Genomic DNA, 9,659 nt, shown 5'->3' with positions numbered 1-9,659 from the left:
TAATACCCCCTCTCCAACCCTAATACCCCCTCCCGTAATCCTAATATGCCCCCTCCCGAACCTTGATATCCGTCTCTCCAAAGGCAAAAAATAATTTATTTTGACGTGATACTGCGAAACATTTGTTGATGAGGAACACAGGCTTGTCGTGATCATTAAACGAAGAAGCGCCGCTTGATCTTCCACAGCTCCGATCTCACATACAACGCCAAGATCCATCTTCTCAAAACTTACACACACACGCCCGTCACTCACGCCATCAAATCATCAATACCAAGCAGACCACGCGTTGTCGGTATATGAGCGCTGCGTTATTTCCCGCGGCTACGCAATACGTGATCTAATCACGCCGTGACTGCGTGATCTGTGGATGCCCTGACCTCCTTACAAGATTGACGAATCACTTGATAATACTATTATTAGTTTGATAATTCATATTAATAGCTGTTGATACACGTTATTACAAAATTTCCCGAGGGCCGAGTTCACCAAGTGCCGAGTTTGTGCGGCCGAGTTCACCAAGTGCCGAGTTCACCGGCAACCGTTCATAACACCCTTTGAAAGCGCCCTTTTCAGAAGGCAGAGAGTGATATAGTTCTGAGATATACTGATCAACCTTCGGCTTGCGATCCGGCTCCATTCTTGATAACATCAGTTCCTTTTATACGGCACCCCACAAGAATAATGATACAATGAGGCCTGTTCAACAGCTAGCGACTAATCCTTGCTTTCCGGCTGTGAGTCTCTGGTAAGTCCAAACGAATACCGACTGATTCTCAGAACAGACAGTTTCAAGAACCGGAACATGCCAAAGAATGAGTTGTCAACAAAACACAATTGATACGAAAATCGTCAACAAAACACAATTGATACGAAAATCAACATTTTCAATAGAGTGATGCAATGAGCAGAAAAGTAGTTGAATTAATATTTACCAATAATGTACAGACTGTACCCATATAATAATTGCGTTGAAATAAAAAATGTCGCAGACCAGAAAATATGTGGCAGTGGGCCGCATGTTGAGAAGCCCTGGCTTACAGTTTGTACGATATGCTGTCCATATATTCGTATTTCCGAGCCCGGGGAAGGTGATATTCTGTGCTTCCCTATCTCATTTGAAATTACTGTTTTTTACCTTTAACTCCCGCAACGTGAACCTACACAGCGATGCCAATTAATAAATGAACTGTAATCATGAATTTCTGTAATATAGTAGCCTACTACGATTTATTTTTATATTGAATTGTCATTTCAAAATTGAACAGGCTTCAAAACATAGACATTACATTACGGCATTACAGACAAGCATACAATCATTATTAAATTCATCTTTATACAGCAACAACAGGAATAGATAATCTATATGAAATATGAGCGAAATAATTGGTCCAGCTTTGCCGCCACACATGGTGAAGAAAAATTCTGAAACCGAAGGCGACGTTGGAAAAGGCCCTTCTTTGCCAAATGTTACGCCAAAGGATCATTCGAGTAAGGGTGAAAATCAGCAAAATACTTCTGAAGTGCGAACGAACAGAGATATCGGAATCGGTCCTGCATTACCTCCCTGGATGGTTGAGAAGAAAGCGATATGTGACGAAATTGAATCATTCGGGCCATCATTGCCTCCGAAATGCACCCCTGTTGACTATACGGCTTCAAACAGCGTCGATGAGGATATAATCGGCCCACTACCGCCTAAAGATGGCGACAGCGTGACAACACTAGCAGAAGACATTGAGAAACGTTCGAAAAAAATGAAAAACCGCCTTCTCGGTTTGGAAGAGCCTAAAAAGCTCGAGCGAGAGGAATGGATGCTAGAGTTACCTCCCGTGCTCCAAGGCTTCAGCACGGGTCCCCGCAAATTCAGAGCGCACGAAAGAGTTATCGGGGATCGGTCCGTGTGGACCGACACACCCGCCGACAAAGCACGAAAGGCATGTGCCGACAAGCCCCAGGACTCTATGACAGACGAAGACCGAATAGCTGCGGAAGCTCAAGCAAAAAGAGATGTAGAGATTGCCGAAATGTTGGCTTCGAGCAGTAGTCGAAACGATTCTCTTATGTCGATGCATGAGAAGGAGAGAAAGAGAAAAGCGGATGAGGCGGAAGCGGCCGGGGAAGAAAAATTGAGAAGGCCGTTCGACCGCGACATCGACCTACGTGCTAATCAGTTTGACGATGCTGCTAAGAAGCGGTTGTTGAAGCAAAGTCAAGGCCTATCGTCACGTTTCTCGTCTGGAGCAAAGACCGCAAAGTTCTTGTGAATTCGCAAAAAGGTTTCCGGTAAAAATCATGTCGGTGGCCAAGGATATATGTGGTTTTAATGACCGCCAATTGAGCATCAGCCGTCACAGAGCCTCTGAACTCGCACGGCAGTCGCTTGCAATGGTGTATTTCTCAGAGATCGGTGCTTGAATTCTATGACGGGTGCAGAGAACAGTGTTCTGAAAATGTTATGGCTATTTGTTCAATTAGCCGATGGTTCATATGAGCGGATCAAAGTTCCGAATTGTGGTTTGGCTGCAGTTTTACGTTAGAAATCCTTTCCAAAGCAATAACACCCATTTTCCGGGTCCTGGGACCAGCACTGGAATGGATTTTTGCTCATCAGTGGCTGGGGCTTAAGTTGACAGGCGCCGATACCACTCAACCCTGGGCCTGCGAGACCAGTGCTCTGGCCACTCAGCTACTGCAGCTTTCTACGAATTGGCCATTAGCAATCGTTCAGGAAAATGAAATATTGTTCAATATGCCTACATATTGTCTATAAATATATAATAGTTGAATCTGATGATCAGATTCGTCATGGTGGATGCGCTGATTTTATCATATGATTAGGAGTAGACTTCGACTTCGATGGTATATTATGTGTACTTTGTATTTGGCTCGCTTTAATAGGGATGGTAATCATTGCGTTTATGAGCCAAAACTGAAGATTTGTGACCGCCAAGGTAGCCAATAAATTATTTTGAATAATAGTACCGAAACTCATTTAACGCAATTAAACCCTTCGACACAACAAAAATATCAGTTATCACTTGTTAAAGGGGCACTGCACTTTTAAAATGATGTGGTCTCAAATTGAAGATCGAAACAAAAAAAAAATTTGCCGCAGCGATTTTCTTCAGAACGCCATCGTAATGGAGCTGCAATGTGTTGAAATTTCTACAGGACCTTCACGCTCCAGCTGCCGCGGCTGCGCGTTATTTCTTAACCCGTTGACAAAATTTATGGCGCGATATCTTTACCGTCGTTCTTGCTCGACGCAATTAGGCAATCACTTAGCGAACGAATTTTAGATAGTTGTCAGCCGATATTATGAAGGAGTTATGTTTTACACTACAACTATCTAAGGTTCGTTCTCTGCGTGACTGCCTAATCGCGTCAAGTAAGTGCGACGGTGAAGACATCGTGCCATGTAACGGGTTGAGAAATGACGCACAGCCGCGACAGCTGGAGCGTGAAGATCCTGTGGAAATTTCAATAAATCGCAGCTCCATTACGGTGGCGTTCTGAAGAAAATGGCTGCGGCCAAATTTTTTTTTTCGTTTTGCCCTTCAATTTGAGACCACATCATTTTTAGAGTGCCGGGCCCCTTTAAATATCAGTATTAACATCCATTTATTGTCATTTTTATGACATTGAAAAATCGTTTTATATTTGTTGTATAATTGCGATAAGTTGACCAAAATGTTTTTACAGCAAAGCAGATATGGTGCATCCCGAAATCTATTTTTAATCCAATATTTGTAGCACCAATATTATCGACCATCATGGTTTACTTGGATAGCGACGCGCAGCTCGGACATTTGGAGAAGGAGAAAGGAAATATCCATTACAAGAAGAAAGAATTCCAACAAGCTTTAGATTGTTACAACAAAGCGATACAACACGACCCGCGAAACATGGCGTTCTACAGCAACAAGGCCGCTGTGTATTTCGAGCAAGGCGAGTATGAAAAGTGTCGCGACGAATGCGCAAAGGCCGTGGAAACGGGCAGGTGTAATGCCGCCCGGCCGGAGATGATATCGAAGGCGTTTGCTAGAATCGGGAATTCGTATTTGAAGGAGCGGAGTTTCCAAGACGCCAAGCGATACTTTTTGAAAGCTCTTGACGAAAACCACACGTCGGCGATCAACGAGAAATTGAAAATATGCGATCACGAGATTGAGGAGGAAATGCGTCTCGCGTACGTGAATCCCGAACTGTCAATTCACGAAAAAAAATTAGCCGATGATTTTCTCGAAAACGGAGACTTTGAATCTTCGTTGCAACATTACACAGAGGCATCGAAGCGAAACCCCAGCGACGCCAGACTGTACTTGAGCAGGGTCGTTCCTCTTGCTAAACTTGGCCGACAAGAGGAGGCGTTAGTCGATTGCGATAAGTGCCTCGTTGTCGACCCTAATTTACTGGATGGATATCTGTGCAAAGGAGCAACTTTGGAATCTTTACAGCGATTCGACCGTGCGATGGACTCATATAGCAAGGCCCTTGAACATGACCCAAACCATCCTCTCGCGCTGAAAGCGTACTATCGCTGTCTAGAAAGAGACTATAAATACAGGAACTCTCCTGAATATGTCGCAAAGCGAACTTTTCAAGACCCTCAATTTTCTAACATGGCGTCGAGCTTCGACTCCGACGTCTTGCAAGATGAGAATTTGTTCCGGCGGAAGGTTTTGGAATATGCGAGAGGAAATCCTGCTGATAGGAAAAAGCTTTTGGAATACGGATTGCTGCAAATAGACAACTGATGTTCATTGGGTCTCCATATTGGTGTGTAATGAAAGATATTTGTGCTTATAAATGACCTGTTCACTGCTCCCTTCATTAGTTCTTGTAATTAGCAAGGGATAGAATAGGCAACAGCTATTTTCACCAATTCGTAATCAGGATAGTTGTAAAGTAGCAATACTAATTACATAAATTTCGGATTGAGTGACGCTATTTGACCTGGCATAAATAGCATTATATTCTTGTAGTGGAATGTTCATACTGGTTCTAAAACTAGGTTTGGCAACCGCCTGCTTGCAAGTCATATTTGATACACCAGCTGTTGTGATCCAGCATATGAGGGGAGACACAAAGCCGCATGAAAGAGCTGTTTCTTAAACTAGGAATGAGTCAATTTGTGCCGAAATTTCAACAATGGCAATAATCCTAATTATATTTCGGTTTTCAATGTCGTAATTGCGTCATACTATCCATCCACACACTGTTGCTAGATTTTGAATGATACCAATGATATACAGAAGATATCCCCGAATTCAGTGTAAATGGTGAATGCTTATAGCCAATTGGTTTTTGATTTATATAGCTTATGGTCATATATGTTAGAGCTAAGCTCAAGTGGGATATTAGATCGGATTAGGCACCAAAATCGCTAAAATACATGATTGATTATGTTAATAAAACATTCATTTGTAGAATTTTACATGGTCCTGCCCGATTTAAGTACATTTCATAATTATTGCTTTGTATATAGTCCGAATTCCATATTTGAGAAGTGTCTCATTACCCATAATACCGTCCATGCCACGAAACAATGCATTGGGATTGCAACCATTCTAGTTGATATTTTCAATATTTTTTGACATGACAATAACGCCATATGGGGGCGCGAAATTTTTCATTATGATCAAGAAGAGCGTTCCGAATAAAGTTGGAGAGCCACTGCTCTAGATGGAATGATTTACCGTGTTGGTGGAGACGGTGCAAAGCCATTAACATCCCATATCTACAACCCAAAAACAAAAGCACTGAGGAATGTAATGACTATGAATGGCATATCGAAATCTGTTCTAGCTTCACTGAGTAAAATTCAGTACCGGTATTGAAAATGCTAACCCTCAATTTAAGACATGCGATTGAAAAGTGTCTCTGCACTTGAACACTTGTGGGGGATGTTTGGAAAGGTTTTAAATTTCATTTCATGAAACCTTGATGTATAGCCTAGTCACGCTAGCTACTGGTCCGTCTCAAGTCACATTATCACTCTAAAATCCAGCCACTGACAGCAAAAAGCATCCTAGTGCCGGTCCTAGGCCTGGTAAAATAGGCTGCTGATACTGGTAGTTGACTCAAGTTTCGTTCTAGACTCTATCACACGAACCAGTCATCCGCTGTGTCGACCCTTACACGGGAAAAGCCGAATGATAAAGATTCGATGTATTATTTATCCTAGTTAAAAATATTTATGACTGTTGCCAAAAATATGTTAAATACTGCAAGCTTTTCGGTCAAGTCTCATAGTGAACCAGCAGCAGTGTTTCCGACCAACCCAACATTGAAATACTGGAAAAATTGTGTCGCGGTGACCAGCAAATGGGCCTGTGAAAGGACCGCAAATTCAATCATGAAATACGGTAATTAAAAACCAACCCAACAGTACTGTACCACAATGATATGTGCTCAAAGTCCTGTCATACCAACAAATCAAGCAGCTTGTACTGGATAAATAGTAGCGTGTGTGTTGATGTTAGCAGACCGATTTTTGATGAATCGTCATCGCCTGTACCCCGTGCTGGAACACCCCTCTTCATCGCCTGCCTGTATTTTAATAAATCTGTAGACTATTTCTTATTGGGTGTCTGTGCCTAGCTGCCTCTTAACACTTCAATTGTGTTACTATATTTGCAGGCCAATGGGGAAGTTCTATTGATTGACTTCACCTCTTTTCGACTCTTTCTTTTCATTGTATTGCAATACTTGTAGCGTGGTATCTCAAATTGACAGAAATGTTTGCAAAATGATCCTGTTGAATACCGCGGTATATTCATATTGAAATGAACCCGGATATTTTCTGCTGACACTCGTCGGTGGTAATCGTCAGCAACTCGTAGATAATTGGAAAGAACATTGTATATCAACAATCGTATCACAAAATATGACATCATCAGCATGAAATCTCGAATGCGAGAGCGTTCAATGTACTATCTTTAGGCGGTACACGAATTCCTTTTGTTGACAGAGTTTTGGTTGGTGCACACTTCCGTTTGTGCGCCTTAGAGTAGACTTTTATCAAAATACACCAACCCAAATTCTGTCAACAAAAGGAGTTCGTGTACCACCGAAAGATAGTACATTGAACGCTCTCGCACTCGAGATTTCATGCTGGTGACGTCATGTTTTGTGATACGATTGTTGATATACAATGTTCTTTCCAATTCTCTACCAGTTGCTGACGATTACCCCTGACGAGTGTCAGCCGAAAATATTCGGGTTCATTTCAATATGAATATACGATACAATTGTATACTGAAGTTCTGTACCTCCAAGAAGCTCTTCAAAATGATCTGGTAAACCCTTTTATATCGAGTATTGGTTTTAAAACGATTTACGATTACCAGATCCATTAGTGAAACGCTGATGGCATTAAGTCATATTATTTTCCAGATTTATCTAATACATTGCACTTGCAAAACTTAAAATGGCTGCGAGAGGAAAACTACTGGCCGTTATAGGCGACGAAGATACGTGCACCGGATTCCTTCTCGGCGGAATCGGCGAGCTGAGCAAGACGAGACAACCCAACTTCATGGTCGTCGACAAAGACACGCCGAGTTCCGACATCGAGGAGCAGCTGAAAAGCTTTTTGAGCCGGCGAGACATTGCGATCGTGCTCATCAGCCAGTCTATCGCGGAAGTCGTGCGTTACGTTATCGACGCGCACACCGAGACCGTTCCGACTATACTGGAAATTCCCTCCAAGGACTCGCCCTACGATCCTTCTAAGGATTCGATTTTACGTAGGGCGAGAGGAATGTTCAGCGCCGAGGACTTCCGTTGAATGTACCTTTTCACAACTGTACCAAAATCTTTTCATTGTAGGTCATCTCCACTTGTCGTGTCGGCGCCATAACGGTGCTTTGTATATGAGTACGCAGACTGTATTATTGTACACGTGCGTGTGATGTTGTTACTTGTATCTGTATGTGCAATAAATTTTGTGCCAAGAATTACGACGGTACATCACTTATAGTAGCGCTGCTTTGTGGAGTGGAAACTGGTATCTCATTAATATTCATAATTACCAGCGGTTCTATTATTTTCGTCAGATCAAGAAACAATATAGGCCTACAATGCGATGCACAAGAAAGTGATGCAGTGCCTTGAACAGATGAGTGGATTTCAAAGGGACCGAGTATTGTCTAACAATCTAGCAGTCATCTCAGCCTACTGTTTTTACTAGTAATGAAGGATGATGTAGCAGTGTTTGATCTTGAACTTCTGGCTGTCTTTTTTTGTGACGATTGCCTCGCTTTTTTCGTTCTCTCCCTATTATACGTTCTTCACATATTGAGGTTGTACTTGAGTATGGTCGTTCCTTGATCGTAAAACTGTCGACTGTGATATATGCCCCGAAATCGACCCAAATTTAATGGATATCTATCTGTGCAATGGAGGTATGTTGAAAGTTTGTGGCAGTTTGATTGTCAGGAGCGTAACCCCAACCAATCTCGCATGCTGAAAGAGCACTCATGCTGTTAGCAAAGAAACTATTAATGCAATAACTTTCAACATTTCAAGACCCTCGAATATTTAACATGGCACCGCGCTTTGATTGTGATGATGTCTAGGGAGATGTGAATTTATTACGGTAGAAGATCTATGCTATGCTATACTTGTGGCAAAATCCTGCTAGTTGGAAAATCTTTTGGAATACAGGTGAATTTCAATGGGCCTCCATAACTGGTGTGGACAGAAACTGATCCACGCTACCATTCTTGGGGCTTAGCAAGTGATAGAATATTGAGAATGATTTTACTGTCATTTTCTCGAATTGATAATTGGCTATATAAAAGACTGTTTGAATATTTGACCTGTCGCAATATATTCTTGTAGTGCAGTGCTTTTCAGCCTGGGCGATGGTACGCACTTGTGCGGATGAAAAAAATTGCAGTGCGGCTAACAAACATGGTGCGGATGAAAATCGTAAATAATTGTAACTTTTTGTGATGTTGAATAATTCAAAAAACCTAACATGAAATTCAAGTACAGTGGCTCCCTAACTTTCACAATCGTAAAAACTTGTTTGCCTTACGACGTACCACTAATCATAGGCTTTACAATAACTTTGTCTTGCACCGGCAGCAGTGAATCAACATTTGCGCACTATAGTTATTACGTAATCAAAAGTCTGGTTCAAAAACGGGTGCAGTGGCCAGCATACAGTTCATCAGCACATCTGAGCCTTCGACAAGCAAGAACAATGACGTAAAATTGACTTCCTGCTTTCTTTCTGTGAACAATCATTGTGTTTTTTTAATAAAGGTTCGGTAAGCATGAGCCACGAAGATATTTACTCAAGTTAATGCAATGCAAATTCTCCCCCTTCCAGAGTTCCTAAAGTGTGGTTCGGAAAGGGTATAATTTTTGGTCGCCACGGCACCATAGCGATCTGGTAACATGTATGTAATATTGGTTGAATTTTTTGCAATTATATTTCTTCGTGTTTCGTGATTTCCTCTGGATAGTTGTTAAATATCCGTGGCCACTGTTGGAAACTATAGCCAATAAGCCAGACACACTTCAAGTATGGCTTAAAACATGTGAATGTACTGAACTTTGTATTACACAAATTGATGAGATTTTTCTGACTGTTTTCTTAGGAAAACAACGTCGAAGACCGTTAGGGAGTTATAGTGTAGGGG

At 41.8% G+C, this 9,659-nt stretch overlaps 2 protein-coding genes and 1 pseudogene across 2 annotated transcripts; all 3 read left to right on the top strand.

Moving 5' to 3' along the window:
• Window positions 1-925: 925 nt before the first annotated feature.
• On the top strand, window positions 926-3,709 carry LOC145456478 (GPALPP motifs-containing protein 1-like). Its single transcript, XM_080334593.1, has one exon. It carries the CDS (start codon window positions 1,374-1,376, stop codon window positions 2,265-2,267), a length of 894 nt encoding a protein of 297 aa, XP_080190719.1. The 5' UTR covers window positions 926-1,373; the 3' UTR covers window positions 2,268-3,709.
• Window positions 3,710-3,776: 67 nt separating this feature from the next.
• Window positions 3,777-4,813, top strand: LOC145456476 (stress-induced-phosphoprotein 1 pseudogene; annotated as a pseudogene).
• Window positions 4,814-7,434: 2,621 nt separating this feature from the next.
• Window positions 7,435-7,964, top strand: LOC145456487 (V-type proton ATPase subunit F-like). The gene has a single exon (XM_080334603.1). The coding sequence runs from the start codon at window positions 7,436-7,438 to the stop codon at window positions 7,793-7,795; it is 360 nt and encodes a 119-aa protein (XP_080190729.1). The 5' UTR covers window position 7,435; the 3' UTR covers window positions 7,796-7,964.
• The last annotated feature ends 1,695 nt before the right edge of the window (window positions 7,965-9,659 follow it).

This window comes from Botryllus schlosseri, chromosome 14 (genome assembly GCF_051294905.1).
Source record: "Botryllus schlosseri isolate E-star chromosome 14, Bs_hap1, whole genome shotgun sequence".
Classification (NCBI taxonomy): Eukaryota; Metazoa; Chordata; class Ascidiacea; order Stolidobranchia; family Styelidae; genus Botryllus; species Botryllus schlosseri.
The sequence above is the reverse complement of the archived record's forward strand: the minus strand, read 5'-3'. Positions and strand labels throughout refer to the sequence as shown.

Bases quoted from the DNA above. Each gene is read 5' to 3' on its own strand.
- LOC145456478 (XM_080334593.1), top strand. From the start codon at position 1,374: ATGAGCGAAATAATTGGTCCAGCTTTGCCGCCACACATGGTGAAGAAA.
- LOC145456487 (XM_080334603.1), top strand. From the start codon at position 7,436: ATGGCTGCGAGAGGAAAACTACTGGCCGTTATAGGCGACGAAGATACG.